Below are 21,256 nucleotides of genomic sequence, written 5' to 3'. Positions count from 1 at the left end.
GAGGCTGCCAGGCAAGGTCACAAAAGGTCGAGCCGTGTCTTGACCCTGTGGACAGCGGATCCACCAGGGCAGGGAGTGGTCAGGTTTGCATTTTGTAGGCTCCCTCTGGTCCCCCAGGCGCAGGGTGATCGGAGGTTGGGGCAGTGGGGAGAAGGTGGGGGGCCTCCCAGCGGGGGCTCAGGTAGCCTGGGCCCGGCAGAGGGGGCTCCGTGGGAGAGCAGATGGGGGTCACTTTGTTGTCGTCGCAGGTGTGAGGCTCTGTCCCTGGAGCCAGCTCTGCCGGGTCAAGCTGTGGGCGTTTGTGCTTTCAAAGGTGATTTTTTTTGTACCAGGGATTGACCCCCAGGAGCACTTAACCACTGAGCCACACCCCAGCCCTTTTCGTATTTATTTAGAGACAGGGTCTCACTGAGTTGCTCAGTCTGGCTTTGAACCTGAGCTCCTCCTGCCTCAGCCTCCTGAGCTGCTGGGATTCCAGGCGAGGGCCACTGTGCCCGGCTTCTCCATGGTAATCTCCAAGTGGAGAAACCAGCCAGGGCAGCCCCCTGGCCGTGCCCCGCTCCGCACACCAGGGCTGATGCTGCCCGTGGCTCAGGAAGCCTGGCCACCCTTAGTGTCCTCCTCTAAAGTAGGAGGGATGGTGCTGCCTTGCCCATGTTGTGCCCGGTCACCTCCAAGTCACTTCTGGTGTCAGTGTGCCTGTCACCTGTCATTCCACCCACAAGCCCTGACTAGGTGCCAGGGCTCCCCAGGACACACCAAGTCCCCACCCTGCAGGGGCTGTGCTCTGGAGGAGCGAGCTGTGTGAACCCAGAAGCCAGCACGGTCAGCGGAGGACAGGAGGCAGAGGGGGAAGCAGAGGCCTGTGTTCCAGAAGAGGGGTGATGAGGTTGCGGGACCAGGTGGGCAGCAAGGGAGAAGGGGCTGGCCCTGGGCAGCCTGTGGGGTCAGATGGGCTGAGAGGGGAGGAATACAAGCCCAAGGCTTGGGCCTGAGGGTCTGGTGCCCGAGGCCATTGGCTGAGATGCGGAAGACTGCGGGGTGTGGCGGGGTGAGGGGGTGGGGGGCGTCAGAGGGCTGCTCTGGACATCAGATGGGGAGGCCTTGGGCTCCACACAGCGCCCTGGAGGGAGCTCGGAGGGCTATGGGGGTGTCGCAGATGCATGGGGAATGTAGCCCCCGGAACAGAGTCCCCCCCCCAGGGAAGAGCTCCGAGGAGGGAGCCTGGGCTGTGCCAAGGCCCTGTGGCCCTCCAGCCAGGTCAGGGCTCCTCTCATGCAGGCGCCGTGGTCACCTCCATTTCCAGGACGGAGGCCTGTCCTGGTCTCTGAGCACCCGGGCTCCCCTGGGGCCCTGCACTCCCCTTGCAGCCCCGAGGCAGGCGCAGCTCCCCTGCCCGGCAGCCCCACTGGGGAAACGGAGGCATGGGGGAGGCCAGCGCCCTGCCCATGCTCTCAGAACTGGCAGATAAATGGCAGAGGTGGCACATAACCAGGCCGGGGCTGTCTTCTTCCGCGTCCCCGAACCTCGACTGCCACAGTTTCATAACAGGTCATAACTGTTTGTCGGGTAATGGTCCCACCAGACTGTGAGATCTTAGCCCATTGTGTTCTCCCTGGTAGCCCCTGGTGCAGGGCCTGGCATGCAGTAGGTGCTCAGCTAATAGCTATTAAAGGAAGAAATGCACGTGCTTAATAATGGCTGCGCAAAGGCCCTGTGGTATGGGCTGCACTGGGGCAGGGAACACGCAGAGACGGGCACAAAGCAAGGAACCAGGGCCGGGCAATGAGAACGAGGGCACCCCACCCAGAAACACTCTTCCCAGGAAGGTGCCGACCACCGCACAGCAGGGACCAGCAGCCAGATGACGAGCAGGAGCTTGTGCGCCCCCACCTGGACCCCAGCCCGACCCTGCCCCGTGCCTCACGCTCCCCAGCCGTGAGATGGGAAGAAACCTCCTCACAGAGGGGACAGGTGAGGGCACGTGGGGACGCTGGGCACATGCTCTCTCGGGCTCCTTTTCCTTCCAGGGTATTGGGATGAAGAGACCAGGCAGGAGCTGCCACCCGCCTGAGCCGGAGACGCTAAGCGCGAGGACTCGCGTCCCCCTCAGGTTCTCAGAGGCCCGTGGACGGGGAGACACAGGGGAGTCCTGGTTTCTTGCAGTACGCTCAGCAGGGGCCTGGGGGAGGCGCAGGTAGGAGGGATGCACGAGGGTCCACAAGGGACAACGTTTACAGGAGCAGATGTGCCCTTGCCAGGGCCCAGGACGCCCTGCGTGGGGCTGTTGGGCAGCCCCTCTGCCCTGGGAGGCCCCCCGCCCACCCTGTGTGCTGTTGCTGTGTGTCTGTCCCGTACCTTCTTCCAGAGCAGCAGAGCTGTGCCCAGCACGCCCAGGGCAGTCAGGAGGCCGGTGAAGCTGAAGAGCAGGGGCTTCTGGACGCTCTGCGGGGGGTCCCGGTACCCTGTGTCTAGGTGGAAGGGCAGGAGAGCGGAGGGTTAGGGCCCAGGAGGAGCCAGGGCCCAGCCTCACCAACCCCGGCCCACAGCCCCACGCTCTCCTTCACCAGGGACCCTCCCCACAAGGCCCCCGGGTCCTCATCTCAGGCTCGCTTTGCTGAACCTCAGGGGTAGGTGGCCTGCCTCGGCTTTCTTGAAGGACAAGGACCGTGGCCTTTCTTCTTTAGGGCCTGCCTTGGTGAACCGGCTCCCTGGGGGCTGCCTGTGGGACCCAGGGTGAGTCACGTCGTCTTTCCGGGGCTCCCCTTTTCTCTATTTAAAACGGTGATAACGCGGATGGGTGTGGTGAGGGTTGGAGACAGGTTGGTACTGGGACTGACAGGGGGCTGGGGGGACTCATGGGGCCGCTCCCAAGCCCCCATCCATCTCTCCTTCTCTTGCTCCTTCTCTTTATCTGGTTGGCAAAAACAGAGTGCCACCCAAGGGGCAGGCGCATCAGTGCTATTTATCAAAGTTCCTCCTATTGCCTGACACCGGCCCCTTGGTGCAGGGCCTCACTGGGCCGCACCAAAGTCCTTGACAGACTGGGTGCAGTGACACGGGCCTGTAATCCAACAACTTGGGAGGCTGAGGCAGGAGGATCACAAATTTGAGGCCAGCCTCAGCAAGTTAGTGAGACCCTGTCTCACAATAAAAAATAAAAAGGGCTGGGGATGCGGCTCAGTGGGAAAGTGTCCAGCCCCTTTCAGTGGGAATCACAGAGGCAGGCCAGAGAATATGGCTTTGGTGATAGGCTTGTTCTTAACTTTCAGGGGTCTCACATCTTTAAGAATGTGATCAAAACTCGGAATTTGTTCCCAGAAAGATGTACATGAACCAAGTGCTTATTCATCCACACACCTGATTCTGCAGAGACCCCCCCCTCCCCCTCCGCCGTAGTGCTCATGGGACACTGAGACCAAAAGGCCAATGACCTCTCTTAGGTCACCTGCCAGAGGTGGCTAGAGGCAGAGCCACAGCCCAGCCCCTCCCCAGCCCCTTTCTACACCTTCGGGCAGGGGGCTCTCTGGGGATGCTCTGTTCTGCTTTGCCAACGCTGAAGGTCAAGGCCGCCAGCTCCCCCCTTCACATCCTGGGCCCCCAGCTCTGCCAGGTGACCCCAACGGCCCCTTACCCTGGAGGAGGCAAGAGGGGCCTCACCTCTGACCAGGATGAAGGTACTGTTGCCAGTGACGGTGACGGTGGAGCTTGGCCAGAGGAGGCAGCAGTAGTAGGAGCCTGTGGCCGAGGCGTTGGGCAGCCTGAGGGTGACTCTGCAGTCCAGCGTGTAGGTCTGGTTCTCGGTGCCCGAGGCGGGTTGGCAGCCGGTGGGCTGCTTCCTGCTGGTCCTGCCCTGGAGATCCACGTGGAAGTAGCTGACAGTGAAGGGCTGGAATTTGGGGGTGTACTGGTAGGTGATTTTGCAGGTGAAGGAGACGGCGGAGTTGGCCAGGGAGGCCACAATGGGGAGGCCAGTGTGGGTCACCGACTGCCCTCCTGCAGGAGAAGCAACAGGAGACAGGTCACATGAGGCTACCTCCACCTCAGCTGGGTCCCGTGAGGACCAAGGGTCACTCCTCCCATGCCCTCACCATGCACAGATGTTGTGCTGAGCACGACACACACAACTACACCTCTCCTGATACACCCCGAGGCCAGGCAAGAGCCCTGTTTTGCAGAGGCAGAGACTGAGGGTCAAAGAGGTCAAGTCACTAGCTCCTGATCCCTCACCAGGGCTGTGCTCCCAATCCCTCGCCCCCGCCAAAGGCCAAGAGGCTGCGCTGAATAAAAGCATAGCTGGAGAATGAGGAGCAAAGAGGCAGGAAAATGCGATGAACCCCAGAGTTTCCTGGCAGTGCTCCGCGCGGGAGCAGGTCCTCCCACACCTCTCGGTGCCAGAGGAAGAGGCAGGTGGCCAGGCAGCCGAGGAGACAAGCCTTTCCCAGAATCACAGCTCGGGGAGGATGTGTCAAGTTGCTGTGGAGTATGACAAGTGAGACCCCAGAGGGGAGCCGTTTCCAACAACGCAGAGTGCTCCCCGTGTGGCCGCTCCAGCCGTGACCGTGACGCTCAGCGCTCGGGGCAGTCAGTTCCACAGCTGCCGCCCTCCCCCTCCCACACATCAGAGCTCTCAGGAAAAAATCCACGACCCCTGGAGCCACGGCCGGCCTGGCTGGGGTCCTAACCCTCCTGCGGGCCTCCGAGATGCCGCTCCACACCCAGGCTCGAGGCGCGGCCGGGCTCGGCACTCCCTCCCCGGGGCCTTCCTGTCCGGCAGCTGAGGAGCAGACAGTTTTAAATCGAGGTCGGCGGCGAGCAGCCGAGAACACGCAGGCGCCTTGTTAATCGGGAGAAGATCGCGCGTGTGAGAGGCTCAGAGGGAGCCAGGAGATTTATTTTGCTGGAGAAAGTGAGGCGTGGGCCTCCTGCCGGTGGAGGGGGCTGCCCTGAGGCCAGGCCTCTCTTCTCAGGTCCCTGCAGCTCAGCCCAGGTTCCCCGGGGGGAAGCCAGGCCTTCCAGGAGACCCGGGGCGGGATGAAGATGGCTCTCCATGCCCGTGTAGCTCTGGATGTGTTGATATTTGGGGTTTCCTGTTGAGCACTAGATACGCCCTGCCCCCAAAGATCTGAAGACTCGGTTCCAGAGGACCCACCGGGTGTCCACTGTCACTTTGAGTCACTTTGTGATGATTAACATGACAGCGCTCACTGTGGCAATAGCCACTGAGCAGGCAGCAGGCCCCCTCCGGGGCAGGGAGCCCCTGTGGCTGCCCCGGGGCTCCCCTGGTGAGCAGGTCAGCAGAGGGTGTTGCAGGGTCCTTTGTATTCCTGGACTCTGGGGCAGGTTACAGTTTTGCAAAATCAACATATTAGTTTTGTCATAAAACAAGAAGCCTTGCTTCAGAACAGAGGTTATCTGAGAGGCAGCAGGCAGGGAAGAAGGGGCGGGAGCGGGACCCCCTGGGGTCCCCTGGATGCTGGGAGGACCAGAGGGTAGGGTGATCCATGAAGGACTCCACCCAGCAAGCCCCAGGCACAAGCCCCTTCTGGCTCTGAGCTCTGACTCTTCCTGTGGTCCCCGTAATGGCCTAAGGCCCCCAGACTCGGCTCAGGAGTGAGGGCAGCGGGCCCAGCTGGTCCAGGGTCTCCTCATGAGGAGTTGGGATGACAACCCCATCAAAGCCACCAAGGAAATGGCCCCACCAGGGAGCTCACTGAGACCTCTCTTCTGCTGGGACCTGCTGCTCCTCCTCCAGTGCATTAAGAGGCCACCCAGGACTGGGGGAGCGGGGACCTCCTGCCAGCTCCAGCCCCTTCCCATCTGTCCTGCAGGAAGACGTTCATCTGATTGTCTTGAAAAATCCTCCCTATTTGAGGTCCCCTCCTGGAAAACGGGGGGACCTGCACTGCAATGAGGCTGATCTTCATGGATCCTGGGACATCTGTAAAAATAGACACCCATTGTTCCATAGTCTCCTGCGATTCGTTATTGTAAGGTCAGAGGTTAGGATCGTCAAAGGGCCAGCCCCGGCCCTGGTCAGCTGCAGGGAGCAGAGGCTGGGGAACGAGACCCTCGGGCCTCTGATGAAACTGCCGTCTCTCCAGAAAGTAGAGAGAGGAGGCGGCCTGCAGGGCTCCATGAGTAAGCACAGCCCATCCTCAGACATCAGGCCCACCCAGGGGCACAGGGCTGCGGGGACCCTGAGGCCCTGGCCTCCCCATGATCGCCTGCTCTGCTCTTTTGCTGGGCCTCAGCACCCATGCCCGGCCCACACTTCTCCTGCACCTGAGCCCCAGAGGCCCCTGGGGTTTGGGCTGTGGGGATCCAACCCCGCTGTTCCAATGGGCTGCCCTCTAGAAGCCGCCCCAGTTGAGGTCAGTATGGCAGGGAGGCCCACAGTAGGCCCACAGTTATTTACTTCCCCGTCCACGAATGCTGTTCAGTTATCACGTCTTTATGCCTTTCGCTAATCAGGTGGGTCCTGTCCTGGGCCTGGGGGGCTCCCCGATCCTACAACATCGCAGAGTGACAGGCAAGGCTGACGTGGAGCAGATGGAGCCAGGGCAGGAGGACCGGTGGTCTGTCAGGGGTGGGGAGGGGCCTGTTGGTGACCTGGGCATCAGGAGGGCATTCATGGCCTGGAAACAGGAGCACACAGTCAGCAGGGAAAGAGCATGATCTGGCCGGGTACGACACAGGCCCTGTGTCAATCAGACACCACCACAATTTGTCCTGTGAGACAACAATTGCAACCCCACTCCACAGGGAGAGAAACAGAAACAGATGGTCTCAGAGGCCCAGAGTTACAGGATGCAGGAGTGATGGAGCTGGGCTTTCCTCGGGGCCGTCTGTGCTGAGGGAGAGCCCAGGCTGGGAGCAGCAGTCAGAGACAGAGCCACGTGGGGGCGCGACAGGCTGTGGGACAGGTGTGCGCCCGGCAGCACCAGGCGCAGTAGCCACCAGATGGGTTTGTCAGACTCTAGGCAGAAGTCCTAAGTGTGCATAGTCGATGGCTGAGAGGTGACTGCGAGAGCCCAAGGCCTTGTGGAGTTACACCTCTGGATTATGTCTCATGGATCTTTGTCCCTTGTCCTGGCAAAGCCAGTGGGTCCCTCCTGGGTCAATATGGGCCAGGGACAGTGAGCTGGCTCGGCGTCCTCTGAGACACCGCTCACGCAGCTGCCTGGAGGGACACACACCCCAAAGGACTGGGAAAGCCTGGGGGGGGGGAGTGAGAGCCGCTGCGCTAACACACCCAGGGGTCCCTGAGTGGTCCATGAAAGTGCCCCCGGAGACCACCCCAATACTGCAGGTTTCCAGAGCACAGCAGCACCCTGTCCCCAACACCTGGTGAGGAAGGACACTGTCCCCACAACGCTCCTCTGCCCTCCCTGCCTCCGCCCAGAGGACCATGAGGAGGGGTCTGAGTGGCAAGAGACAGGAGGGGCCTGGTCCCACTTTCACACAGGCCCCAGGGGGCTGGGGAACGATGTCAATGGTCATCAAGTCAGAGTTTTGTCTATTACAGGGTTGAAGGTTTTCAGAACTAGGACTTAGCCTTGACTCCAAGGGGCCAGAGGACTGTGACTTGTTCAGAGTGACTGGAGCCACTGAGCCCCACTGGGGCAATTCTTCCCATAGGGAGGGTCTAAAGGGCCCAGGAGCAACTCCACGTTGTTTTTCTGATCATCCTCCAGACCCTGTGGGCTCTCGGGGGCAGTGGGGTGGTAGACGTGGTGCAGGGGTAGACACTGGGAGGAACCTCCACCCACAGCCTTGTCTGGAGGGGTCCGAGATTGGCAGGCACTGGGCCCGGAGGGGGCGGGGTCGGGAGTGAGGACAGCGCCCCTGCCGGCTGCTCCTTCCACAGCCCAAGTAGGGAAAGGAGAGGGGGAGCGACTTGAAGGTCAGGTGCAGGGGGTGTTCTGATGGAGTCCTGCAAGCCTGCGAGAGGTGGACGGGTGGCACAGGGCCGAGAGGGGAGGAGGCACCTTGTGGGTGAGGGCCTTGGGAGACAGGGGCAGGGGGAGGCTGGGGACAGAGCCAAACAGAGACAGGGCTAGCAAATGCTTGTGTCGTGGCGCCTTCAAGGGCCTACCCTCCGCAGGGCCACCACCCGGCCCTGCCCTCGGAGCTTTGCTAGTCCTGCTTGGCCTCAATCCTTCCTTCCCCACTTCACCCCCCACCCGGCTGCAAGCAGAGGTGCCCCGGCTGGCAGCCCAGGCCACTGCTAAACCTGCCCAACCACGTTTCAGGAGTCCTCAGGGATGACACCTCCTCTACCCCGCAATTCTCTGCAATTTTCCAAGGCTCGGGAGAGGCTGAGAGGAAGCCTGGAGCTGGGCCAGAAATGGGGCGGGGACAGAAGAGGCACAGAAAGCCCAGGTTCCGAAGGCAGCAGACGCAGATTTCGGTCCCTGCTCTTCCACTAAAAGGCTGTGCAGCCTTGGGCATAGCCTTTACCTCTCTGAGCTTTGGTGTCTCCCTGCACCACAGGGAGAGGAACAATGGCATCCTTAGGGGGTTCCTGTGGGATTCACTGGGACCAGGAACTCACGTGCCTGCCACGAGGCCCGAGGCCGGCTGCCTCCCCTCAGCAGACAGGGAGGAGGCGGGGACGTCGGAGCTCTCTGCAGAAGCTGTCCTGCCCTGTCTGTCCAAGTGACCCAAGTGGCCCACAACATAGGCAGGACAGAAGCCCCAGGGGCCTGTCTCTGCGCGGGCTTGTCTGCCACCTCAGGCCCTGTCTGACTGACCCTGGGTGTGACCCCGGCTCCCCCTCCCCCTGCGGTGTAGCCTGAGCAGCAGAGCCCCTCCCCTGCCCCTCCTGGTGGCGCCTGCTCTGCCGTGGTGGGAAGACCATCTACCACCGGCTGCTGCCGGGTTCTTCCTTTTCCGGTTCTCCTTATGAATCTGAGGCTCCTTGAACTGCTGTCTGAGTGCTGGGTGGAGCCCCCGTGGGTACGCCCCCTGACGGCTACAGCCCAGGTGAGTCCCTGGTGGGAGGGATCGGGATGCACAATCAAGGAACTTGGCCACTGCCCCCACCCGGTGTGTGGCCATCTGCACCAGCTTTCCTCTGGTCACCCCTGCTCAGGATCTGACCTCCCGCCCTGGCACGATACCGCCTTCCTCGGGGCCCCACCCAGCCCCGGGCCCAGGCAGCCCTCTCTGCTGGGCTCTGAGCTTCTGGGAGAGGTCCCCACACCCATCGTACTCCTGCCCTGCTTGAACCGGCAGCGGCTCCCTGCTGGAGGAGACCCAGAAAGGAGTCTGAAACCAATTTACAGGGTCAAGACAAGCAATTAAAAAAAAAATTGAACATGGAGCATTTCAAGCATAGCAAGATCACCATTTGTGACCTTCTGCTTTCAGTTATATTCATACAACTGGGCTCAGACAGGATCACGCTAAAACACACTTCTCTCAACTTTGGGCCACTATTGGAAAAAATAGAAAGTCCCTGGGTCAGAGGATCCAGTCCACGACTCCCAGGCCCCGCACAGCCCTGCCCAGCTGCCCGCTGTCCCTCACTTACTCAAGCTATTCCTCTGCTGGGAATATTCTCCCAGGTCCCCTCTTTGAGGCCATCTCCGTCTCCAGGGGAGGCTCCCTGCGCCACTCCTGGGTGCCTGGCTCCCGAGCACAGAGCGCACTCTCCAGCTTCATTCTGAGGCCACGTGATGAGGAGAGCTAACTTCCCCTGGGCACGGTCCCCTTTTCTGGATGAGGAAACTGAGGCTCAGACAAGGGATGAGGTTTGCCCGAGCGGCTGGCAAGCGGTGGAGATGGGATTTTGGGCTGGTCTCTCTGAGCGTGTCACCCCACACACCTCTCCACTGCTCTGGGCTACAGTTTTTAAAATCTCCAAGCAATCAGAACGAAAACTTCTCAAATGAAGAAAAGAAAAAAGAAATACCTCCCTGAAAGAGAATTAAAAATTCAGAGGCCATTGCCCTGAATGTGGGTCATCTCATAGGCAGACATGGCTGGCAACATGCAGGTGTTTGGGGACAGCGGTACTCAGAACAAAGCCTGCAGCATTAGGGGGTTGCTACTGTCACCCTGGCTCAAGTACAGCCCGCGACTCTCAGAGCAGGAGCAGATAGAGTGTCCCTAGAGGGCCAGGTGGCGCCCCTCCCTTGCTGCAGAGGAATGCACACCTGAGTCGCTCGGTACAGGTAACTGAAAATGCTCAATAAGCGCTTAAGGAAGCCCCGCGGCCCAGGATCTCGCGCTCCGGCTCTCCCCCTCCTCCTCCGCCCCAGCTGCCCTGGCCTCCTTGGCAAGCTGCTCAAATCCAGCAGCTCTCGCCCAGCTCCCGCTCTGCCTGGACCGCAATCCCTTCTACAGCGCGGAGCAGGGCCCAGACGTGCTGATCAAAGGGATGCATCCCGACCTACGTCGATTTTAAAGGAAAACTCTTTGATTCCCCGGCTACAGAAGAAAGCCGTTCCCACGGTCTTTATTTTAGGCCTGGTGTTTGCCCTCCAATTTAATTTTGGCATCTCTTGAAGCGGGGCCTTTTTAAAAGCCCTTCTGAAGGGCCCCTGGGAGGACACCGACCAGGCTCCTGGTTTATCCAGAGCTGCTGCCATGTGCCCCAGCCCGAGTCCCAGGATGCCACAGAAACCCCCGCAGGCTGTTCAGGACACAGGCGTCAAATGTGGGCACATGGCCAAGTGACTGGCGCAGGAGGGGCAAGCCACCTTTGAATGGAGTGTGCCTTACGGGGTTTTAGCGCCAGTGGCCTCGGAATGGCGCCCTTGGACTGGCTGTCACGTCTTTCAACACCTCTGAAACACAGCGCCGCATACAGATGTAGCTGGCTTGGGTCCTTCGCACAGCGGCGCTGGGTCCCACTCTTGTACCTCCAGCTCTGGAACCCATGGCACGAGGTGGCCACGAGGGGACACAAACCATGTGTGGACTGTCAAAGGTCTGGTCCTGTATAAACTCCACAGGTGCCAAGTGGGGATTTACTGCCGCCACCTCCCCTCCAGTCGTCTTGGGAGGTGAGCTCTGAGAGGGTGGCTTGGGCCCCGGGGGGACTGTGTCTCTGTGCCCACCCACAGTCCCACCCCTGGGAAGGACTTGACTGATGGAACTGGAACATTCTGGGATAAAGGAAAGCCCCGGGGGACCCCCCATCAGCCTGGGAGCAGGAAGGGGCTTCCTGGGGAGGAGACCTTGGACTGGATCATTGGGTTTTGTTTTTTAATTACAACTCTTCAGTCCATCCCACCTCCCACCCTGTCTCCTTCCCCTACAAGAGTGAAATGGGCTCACCGTAGAAATTCTGCAAACCACAGGGAAGGATCAGAAGAAAGGTGGGCTTGTCTGCAGCTCACCCCCCTGACAGAGCGGCTGTGCACATTTGATGTCTTTCTTTCCCATCTCTTTACCACGCTGAACTTTGAAGGAAGAAAGAGTAGGGAGGCAGCCAGGTGGGGGAGGGGCGTGGAGCAGAACTTTCAGCACAAGAAAGCTCTTGGGTGAAGCTTCTGGAAGTCTCGACACAGGGCAGGGAGTTGGGATCTGCAGAGCAGGTAGCTGGGAGAAGGTGTTGTGGCTGGGGGCAGGGCGAGGAGGTGCTGGAGAGGTGGGAGGTGGGCCTCCTGGGAATCTGGTGGAGCCTCCGAGGGATTTTCCTCTGGGAGGTGGCGTGACAGCCTTTGCATTTTAGAAAAACAACAAGAGAAAGCTACCGAGAGCGAGCCGCTCTGTCTCCTCTACTCCCTGCGCCTGTGCCTCTCGGTCCTAGGATGTCTCAATCCCAGCCGCTCCCCAGGATCCTGCAGCCTGGGCACAAACTCTCAATTGCCCTCCCTCCTACCTCGTCCCCAACCTGCCAACCCCCGACCCTATCCCCGGCTGACCACAGGATGCTTTCCACTGGCTGCCTCTGCTGCCACCAAGGAGGCCAGCAGACCCCTGCCCCGTGGGGCTCCACGGCATCTCTGGCTTCCCTTACACAGCCCATCCCTGAGGTTGGGTGCATGATCCTTGGCTCGGCCCACAGCCTCACCTGCCCCTGGAGGCCTCTGTCACTCCCCAGGCACCTCTGAGAGCCACAGGTGAACACCGTGGGGAAGCAGCAAAGGAGTGGAGATCAGGTTTGTCAGGGGCTGGGAGAAGGGCCAGGGAACACCATAGAGAAGGTAGCCTATGCGATGACCTTGACAGAGACCTTAGAGGTCACCAGGTGACAGGACACTTTCCAGGCCAAGGGAGCAGTAGAACAAAGGCTCAGGGAGGGATGTGGCTGGATTCTCCAGGGAGGGGGGGTCAGCCGGCCACTGAAGAGCAGGCCTGGCGTAGGGAGCTGCCCAGGAGGAAAGGACAGCCGGGTTGACAAGGGGCGGCTGGTGGCAGTGAGGCTGTACACCTCGTTCCCAATCTGCCAACACCCCTACCCTACCCCTACCCTACCCCCAGGCTGACCACAGGATGCTTTCCACTGGCTTTGTGGTGCTTTGTGGACCTACTGTCTGCTGGTCCCCTGGATGCTTAGGACAAGGGCTGAGAAGGGTATTGCTGATTAAAGGATACTCATGTTTTAAATTTGATGTGCTGCCAAGTGGTCTTCAGAAATGTGCCTGTCAACCCTGTGACCAGCACTGCAGCCCAGGGTCCTCCCGACTATGTGAGGATTGGCCCACCTGGTGGGAGGCACCCCTGCCTCAGCTCAGTGTCCCCCTTCCTGTAGCCCTTCAGTGGCAGCAGTGCCTGGCCCTGAGTCCCCAAGGCTCTGGCTCTGGGCCCCCTCTTTTGAGCCATCATACACAGTCCTTGGGCAGGAGAGCAAGTCCCAGCCAGGCCCACCAGGCCACCTCTCCTGGCTCTTCCAGGCACCCTGCACAACCCCCAGCCCTAGAATGAAGCCCCCAGGCACCGTGACTCATCCAACAGACCCTCAGAAGCCAGGAGTTCCCAAGTCCCAGCCAAGACTCCCCACAACACAGCTGGCCAGGGGTCTTCCAGCCTTAGACCTGCAGCCCAGTCTGTGCCTGGCCCTGTGCTGGACTCAGCCTCAGAGATTAGACTCAGGCCCGTCCCAGCCCTCCCAGGACCTCCTGTTCTGAAAACATCTAGGCACAGCCTGGGTGTGTCCAGGGACAGTGCATCACTGGCACCTGTAGGAGGTGTGGGAAGGCCATGGTCAGACCCTTGACCTGTGAGGATCCTGAGCCCCAGGCCCAGAGGAGTGGGTGGCAGGGGGCAGTTGCTGGGGTCCAAGGAGCCAGGTTGGCAGGGCACACACTCACCTGCCCTGGAGAGGTGAGCACCAAGTCCCACCACTCGCCTTGCCCTGGAAACCTGTACCCACAGCTGAGGCCTCAAGACCCCCCGAGGGTCACAGGTGCTGGTCCCTGAGGCCATGAGTGGAGCTGGATATACCTTCTTGTGCTGGCAAGAGGCCTGCGTGAGAGGATGTGGGGACCTCAACAGTGTGGGCAAAGGAGGCTCAGAGTAGCCAGGTGACTTGGCTAAAGTCTCCTAGGACTCACATCCAGACGTTCAGGCTGTCCTCACCTGAGGACAGGTGAGGACAATCCAGCTTCTGTCCCCCTGCCCCAGGCTCACCTGGAGAACCCCCTCCCTTTCCTCTGGCTTCAGCCTCACCCAGTGTCCACCGGCCAGATTCCCACGCTCCAGGGCCTCACCTAGGTCCACCAGGAACAGGGGAAATGTCAGATTTTGTTTCTAGACCCACGTTTATCCAGACGCCGTGACTACTCTCCCACACAAGACACGCGGGGCAGGGGCTGGGGCGGCTCAGTGCACTTGCCTAGTGTGAGCAAGGCCCTGGGTTCAGTCACCAGCACCCCCCAAAATTAAAAATTATATATGCTTACAATACACAAGGAACTTTGTATTCTGTCCAACTCAGAAAGGAGTCTGAGATCCAGAGTGGATAGGGACCCTGTCTCACCCGAATGATCACCTAGACCTGTCTTTTCCCCTAATGCACCTGGCCAGGGACCCTCTAGCCCTGGACCTGCAGCCCCTGATCTGTGCCTAGCTCTGTGCTAAACTCGACCTCAGAGGTTAGACTCAGGCCTGGCCCAGCCCTCAGCACCTCCTGTTCTGAAGCCGTCTAGATACAGCCTAGGTGTGTCCAGGGACAGTGGTCACTGGCACCTGTAGGAGGTGTGGGAAGGCCACGGGCAGACCTTTGACCTGTGAGGATCCTGAGCCTAGAGGAGGGGGTGGCAGGGCCAGCTGCTGGACCCTGAGGAGTTTGGCTGGAGGGCACACCCTGTCAATCCCCCAGGGCATCGCACCTGGACCTTGCTCAGGGTGCCTCCTGGGGCTGTCTGACTGTGTAACTCTTGTTACTCTGTCCTGGGCATCACCTGGTGCCAGGCACCAGGCTGGAGTCCACAGAATCCCCGCCCCAGGGACACTCCCATCCACACAGGAGGAGCAGCTACACTGGAAACACACCCCAGAGTCACCCAACACGCACACGCGTGGAGACCACACACGCGTGTTCATAGCCCTGGACAGGCAGCCCTGGGATGCCAGGATTACTGGGGGAATGGCCTTATTTACTGAGCAGGATACTCCACGTCGAGAGTCCAAAGCTGTTTTCTGAACAGGGCCAGGTAGCAAACATTGCAGGCTTTGAGGACCTTGTCACTTGCACCACAACTACTCAACCGTCATCATAGCACAGCGGCAGCCCTGGGTGACCTCGGTACAAATGAGGGTGGCCATGTTCCAATAAAACTTTATTGGTGGATGTGTCCATTTGAATTTTGTAGAATTTCACACCATCAAATATTCATCTTTTGATTTTTTTCAATTATTTAAAAATATTTAAAAAGCCACCCACAACTCAGGAGAGGCAATGGGCTGGATTTAGGCACAGGCCATGGTTTGCTATTTCTGCTCTGCGGCCGTGAAAACAAACATACCATCAACTAGATGCACCTTAAAAAGCATAAATGTTGAACCAAGAGGCGCATCACCAGAGAATACACGCAGTGTTCCTAGATATGCAAAGTTCAAACCAGCGCACGAGGCTGGGGGCCTGACTCAGTGGTGGGGGGCCTGCCTTGCACCTGTGAGACCCGGGTTCACCTCATCCCTAGCATCACACACACACATGAAAGGCCAACTCCTCCCTATGGCTTAGGGACACGCACTAGATAGAAAAGCTATAAAGAAATTCCCCAAGAGTCAGGAGGCTGGTGCCTCTGAGGGGAGGTACCACCCTCAAGAGGGTGTCTTTGGAGGAATGTTCTGGAACATTCTGGAATGACCTGGACTATTCTCTTTCTGACCTCCTCGTAGTCACACAGGACTGTGAAGTGTTCATATTCAGCACAGGACTTTTCTGTATGTGTTTCACATTTCACAGTCACAACGCAGAAAGCAAGGAGGACAGGCGCTGCGGGGACAGCGTCTGAACCCCACCTGACAGGCGTCTGTAATCTGCTTGGAAACGATGCGGCCTCCCACTGCTCTGCCAAGAGACTCTCCAGTCAGACGGAACCTCTCGCCGGTCCTCCCCCGGCCCTGCCTTCTGGCCTCCCTGCCTTTGTTCACGCTGGGCCTGCCACCGGTGCCCCTCCAGCCGGCGGCCTTCCCAGCGCTCCCTGGCCGCGCTCCAGCAGGGCCCTGCGGTCCGCGCCCGCCTCTGCTTCCCAAGCTCTTTATTGGGATTAGACAAAGATGAAAGCAGAGGCCAGCAGTGAGGGAGGCCGGCGGCGAGAAGGGAGGCAGGAAGCCCTGGCCTGTAAAAGGCAGAGCATCGTCCACCTTTCAGACAACAAAGGGGCTGCCACAGAGGCAAACCCCCTCAGGCGAATTCCACCCAGGGTCGTTCTCAGGGTCGATTCTCGCTGTTTCACCAGGCTGAGAGTGAGGCCTGTGGCTTGTTCTCCGCTGGCCCCTCCAGCACCTTGAACTGGTCCTCCTCAATGGATATTTGATAAATAAATATAGCCCAGAGTTCTGGAAAGGCCAAGAAGAAAAGGAACCGATATTTGTTGAAGACACCGAGGACCAGAAAGGTTAAGCAAATTGTTTGAGGTGACACAGCCGTCAAGAGACAAGAGAAGGCTCTGAACTCAGGTTGTCTGGCCCCAAAGTCCTTGGGGATATCTGAGGCCTGGCAGAAAAGGGTGAGAAGCTGGGCCTCTGGCTCAGGTAGTTCCCCTCTGGGGGGAGCAGTTGCCCATGAAACCAGATGGCCTGTGGCTGCCAGAGCCTTTGAGAGACACAGAAATCACAGAGGGCTGAAGAGGCCCGAGGGTCACAGACCGGAGTCCCAGCTCACCCAGGAGAAGGAGGAGGAGGAGGGCCATGCCAGGGTAGGCTGGAGACCACCAAGCAGGAGTCTGTGGGCTCTCCAAGATGTCCTGAGTCTCCATTGGCTGTGCCAGGCTGGCAGGCAGCTGACAATACTGATGTCCCAAACAGCAGGCTTGGCCTTATTATTGTACCCATTCAACAGATGAGCCAATCAAGGCACAATGACATTAAGTAACCTGCTCAGAGTCCCAGGGCAAGAGGTACGGCTCAGACTGAACTCAGGCTGAATGTCCCTGGCTCATGCTCTTAACCCCAGATCATGATCCCAGAGACTCAGGAGACTGAGGCAGGAGGACTGCGAGCTGGAGGCCAGCCTTAGCAACTGAACCCTGCATCCTGAACCTGGACCTCAGTGAGGACACTGACCACGCCCCCTCCAGCAGGACGCAGCGAGGGGTGGACAGTGAGGGGTGCAGGCCCGTCTGCGTGGGCACTGGGGAGGGTTGGAGGAGGGGGCAGGATTCCTGCTGTCAGCCTCAAGCAGAAGCCTGGGACAGGAGTGTGGGGGAAGGGCATGGAGCCGCAGATAGATGAAGTGGGGTGCCATGTGCTGCCCCAGTGGGTTCCGGGGACCTTCCTCTCTTGTGAAAGAGCAGGCAGAGTTTCTCCGCAGTGCAGCGTTTGTTGCAATCCTGGGCAAAAGGGCTGCTTTGGTTCCCACTGTTACAAAAGAGCTTCTCCGCAGAGGCAGCTGCGGCCCCAGCGCCTGGCGAAGCCTCGGGACTCAGTGACAGCGTGTGCCAGGTGTCTTTCAGGGCAGGGGACCACGCAAAGGGAACATGATGGGGACTGGGGGAAATGAAGAGGACCAAGTGGGAGTTGGAAAGCCTTGTCACCAACAAGCAGCGGTCCCCAGGCTGGTCCTCTTGGCACCCATCTGGTGTGTGGGGCAACGTGGGACGCACAGGTCGCAGGCTGGGCCCAGCCTACTGTAGAGACACACAGGTCGGCCCTGGCCTCCTCAGGGTAAATTCATTTTTTGGGTGGAGAATGTTCTTTGCCATATGTTGGGAGGAGCCCCAGAGCCCGTGGCCAGTGGTCCTGGCTGGGGCTGAAGTGACTGGGGTCAGAGCCCGACCTCTACTTGCATCTAGGCCCTGGGCAAGGTCACTGGCCTCCCTGGACCTCCATTTTCCTGTCTTTGAAATGGTGCTGGGGAGGACACTAAGTACCCCACAGGGTGTGGTGAGGGTGGATGGGGTGCCGCCGGTTGAGGGCCTGAGAGAGGCGGATCTGACCCTTGGACGATCGTGGTATAAACGCTCGCTCCCCAAAGCCTCCGAAAAATCGAAGCGAATACAGAGGAAAAGCCCCTGACCTTCACAGAGGGGTGACCACCGTGGGCCACGGGCCAGCTGTGCCCAGGCCAAAGAAGGACCCGAGGAAATCTGGCAGAAGTTCCTCAGTGCTGCCAGGAAGCCACAGGGAGCCTGAGGGACCCAGGGAGGCTGCCCTGGAGAGGACACTCCGGAAGACCCCCCGCCGCCTGGGTGAACGGCCCCCAGGAAACCCACCCTAACGCCTGGTTTGGATCCAGGCCACCCAACTTCTGGGGGAGCCTGGGACCAGGAAGGGGCAGCAGCAGTGGCCCCCGGAGAAGCAAACGCCTGTTGTAAAACACTTGGCTTTGGGTTGTACTACAAGAAGTGGGAGGGGCCACTCTCTCCCGTCACAGTGACAATTTTGTACCCCAGGGTGCCGTGCTCTGGGCGGCTGGCAGCTGGCCTCCCCTTCTCTCCCTGGCTAATCAGTGTCAGCGACAGACCAGGCAGGCTCGGGCTGCTTGCCAGGTCCAACCCAACAGCCACATGACAGTCCTGAGGCTGTAGGCTGTCCCTCCCCAGGACCCGGGCCCCACCCTGACACCCATCGCCCACCCTCCTTGTTTAAGGCCAGCAGGCCCTGCTATGCTGGGAGGGGGGTGTAACACAGCCACAAGGGGGGCAGTGCTGTTCCCGGCCCTCCAAAAGCCACCTGGGCAAGGCATTAGCTAGGCATCTTCTAGGTCTCTGAAGGGTCCCCTGTGAAGTCTGCAATGTGCAAACAGCAACCAGCAAATCCCCGGAGACAGGTCCCAGGGAGCCAGCGTGCCGGCTGGATGAACCAGCTATGCTGTTGTCACCAACAGGAGGGCGACGAGAGGAGACAGACGGTACCTGCCAGCTGCAAGGTCCAGGGCACCAGGAGCCACCCCAGGATCCGGGAAGCCATGGGGCAGCCAGGAGGGTGCAGGGGGCCCGCCGCGGCCTTCCACCACAGAAGCCGGCTTTGCATCCCGGGCTTCCTTGGTCAATGTCCCTCCTTCCTCTTTAGTTCCCAGGAGGGCACGGCCCACAGCGGCAGCCACGGTTCCCTTTCGTGTTCCACAAGCTCCTCCCTGATCACCCTTCTGCTTCCTCAAGGCCGCCCTTGGCTACCCCTGGCCATCACCCGAATTTCCTCTCTAACAGTGGGGGTGGCGACAGATGGGAAGTCTGGGACTCGGCCAGGTCACACAGGCAGAGCAGAGCTGGGGCGGGGACTCGGGCCTCCCCAGGAGGCTTCCGCCCTCCTCAGCCCCTCCCAGCCGGGCCATAGAGAGGAGGTAACCGGGTTTCCGTGGGTGACCTCAGGTCCGGGGTAGCACCTCATTTCTGAAACACTTTTCAAACAACCACAAGCTCGTCCACAAGAACTTCCCCTTTGAATCCGGGAATCCTTGATAATGTGCTACTGAGGAGTGGGCTTTTTCGGTGGGGGTGTGAGTGGTTGGGGAGATAGGGGGCTGGTGGAGGAGGGGCAGGCTGCGAGGGTTAGGGGACAGCCCCACGTTCTCAGCTGTGGACAAGGCCCAGCATCTGCTGGGGCTGAAAGACAGGCTGCCGTCCTTAGCCCAGGGAGGGCCTCTGGGGCCTCTGGCAGAGGCCCAGGGGATGCCTCCCCGTGGCTTCACTCCATCCCCCCACCGTGAGACTCCCCGCTACTTCCCCCACCGCAGCCCATTGCAGCTCTGGCCTGGCCTGGCCTGGCGGCGCCTGGCTGCAGAGAAAGGTTGCTGCCTGGGTCCCCCCCAGCAGACTGGGAGGCCTGCCCCCTTGGCACCCTGGAGCCACTGCTGGGCTGGATGAGGTGGGCATCTGGAGTGGCAGAGGGAAGCGACCCAGGGTGGGGTGCGTGGGTGGGATGAAGTTGGCCTCCGAGTGCACTGTGCCACCCGCCAGTGCTCACCTCCATCAGCGCCCACCAACCACCACCCCCCCCCCCGAGAAGAGGCTGTTCTCAACTGCACAAAGGAGACTGTACCCACGAGGAGCTGAAGCAAGTTGCCCAAGACCACGGCAGATGGAGGGGCCAGAATCCAAGGCCAGGCTGCGAGGTGCCGGGGCCTCCTCCACCCCCGCTGCCCCTGAACACAGCTGGGTCTCCTGGCTGCAGCCCCCAGGATGTCACAGCAGGGCCCTGCCAGGGCTTTGCCCCCATGCGTTCCCCGTGGCCACTTTGCACGTGATCCATGACAGCCCAAAGGTGCTTCCTGCCCAGGCCAGGAGCACGGGAGGATGGCAGGCAGGAGCAGGGCCACCCCCAGGAGAGGAAGACGGATGAACACGAGACGTTCCAGCGCACGAGGGGGGGCCGGGACCCGGCGGTATTGACTGTTGATCCATCACTGTGATACATGATCGCGTGTGTCACAGCGAGACACAGATAATCTGCTTCCTGCTGCTCCCCAGCTCCTGGGGGGAGCAGGTTGTCTAAGCACCTCGATGCCATGGTGATAGACGTCATGTTAATGCCGCGGCGCGCAGAGGGAGCGTTTTAAAGGCACCGGGCTGTGCCTCTGCGAGTCTCGTTACAACTTGGCACTGGGAGGTGGCCGAGTGCCAGGCTGCATGAACCCTGCTCCTCTGACACTGGCAGTGCCCCCGCACCTGCCCAGGTGCCAGCTTGCTGCTCCTGCCTGTCGCTGGAGTGCTCTACCTCCCAGGCGGACACGCGGCAGCCTGGTCAGCCGAGCTCCTGGGGACCTTGACCTCCTCGGCACCTGGGTCCCACCTCCTTCACCTCCCATGTGTCTTCATACTGTGACGGCTTTGCACGGATGACTGAGCCTAAGATGTGGGGAAGCATCTCCCTCCTGGCTTGCAGTGAAGGGGCTGCCTGTCCGGCGCGGGCACACAGGAGGCTCCCTCCTGGCCGAGAGGGGCTGGCTGGCCTCCAGGTGGGGCAGGAGGAGGCCCACACCAGCAGGCAGGCCATGGGTGACAGAGCACAAATACACCTGCAGAGGGGAGGCTCAAGTCCTGAGTTTCTGAGCCACTCGGCAGCCACATGGCCTCTTGGAGAGCGGCTGGGGCTGACCTAGGAAAGGAGCCCCAAGTAGCCCAGGCTGTGGGCCAGGGCCTCGGGTCTCCTGGTCGGCCACAGGAACCAGGATAACGGAAATAAAACCTTGGCACAACAGAAACTCAACTTCCCATCGTCTCTTACCCAAGGGCTGCCAAGCAGGGACAAGCTGGGCCAGCTTCGTCTCCTCTCCTCCCCTGTGACCTCGCAGAGCTGTGAATTCGCAGGTTAGAGGCCTGAAGCTGAGGCGGAGCAGAGAGAGAAACCGGCTGTGTGGATCCCCAGCGGGCCACCGAGGCGGCGCAGCCCCGCGCCACGCTGTCACAGAGTAGGCGAGGTCGCGAACAGCACCTCTCCACTGCTGGCTTGGGTGCAGTTGTCTGTCCTTCACACTGGGCACGGCACTGGCCTCCCAGCAGGATGCACAAAGGAAAGGCCCTGGCGTGGAGGAACCCGTGTCTAGAGGGGACAGAGATGATCCCAGCCCAATTTAGTAATGGAGGGCAACTGGGGACAGCATCTAAATGCCACATACTGCTCAAGCACTTTTGTTTTGCTCTGTTTTTTTGGTACCAGGGATTGAACCCAGATGTGCTTAACCACTGAG

The 21,256-nt window shown here is 60.1% G+C and overlaps 1 protein-coding gene across 1 annotated transcript in view; it reads right to left on the bottom strand.

Moving 5' to 3' along the window:
- The window catches only part of Nfam1 (NFAT activating protein with ITAM motif 1), a 31,575-nt gene extending 12,776 nt beyond the window's left edge, over positions 1-18,799 (bottom strand). Inside the window, exons 1-3 of the mRNA XM_015501832.2 lie at positions 18,483-18,799; positions 3,661-3,996; positions 2,359-2,471 (exon numbers count right to left, since the gene is read on the bottom strand). Coding sequence (XP_015357318.1) covers positions 2,359-2,471; positions 3,661-3,996; positions 18,483-18,600 — 567 coding nt within the window. The 5' untranslated portion in view covers positions 18,601-18,799. The remainder of the gene's footprint in view (positions 1-2,358; positions 2,472-3,660; positions 3,997-18,482) is intronic.
- Between the last annotated feature and the right edge of the window lie 2,457 nt (positions 18,800-21,256).

This window comes from Marmota marmota, unplaced genomic scaffold (genome assembly GCF_001458135.2).
Source record: "Marmota marmota marmota unplaced genomic scaffold, marMar, whole genome shotgun sequence".
Taxonomy (NCBI): Eukaryota; Metazoa; Chordata; class Mammalia; order Rodentia; family Sciuridae; genus Marmota; species Marmota marmota.
Note: the sequence above shows the minus strand (reverse complement) of the source record. Positions and strands in the feature narration are given on the sequence as shown.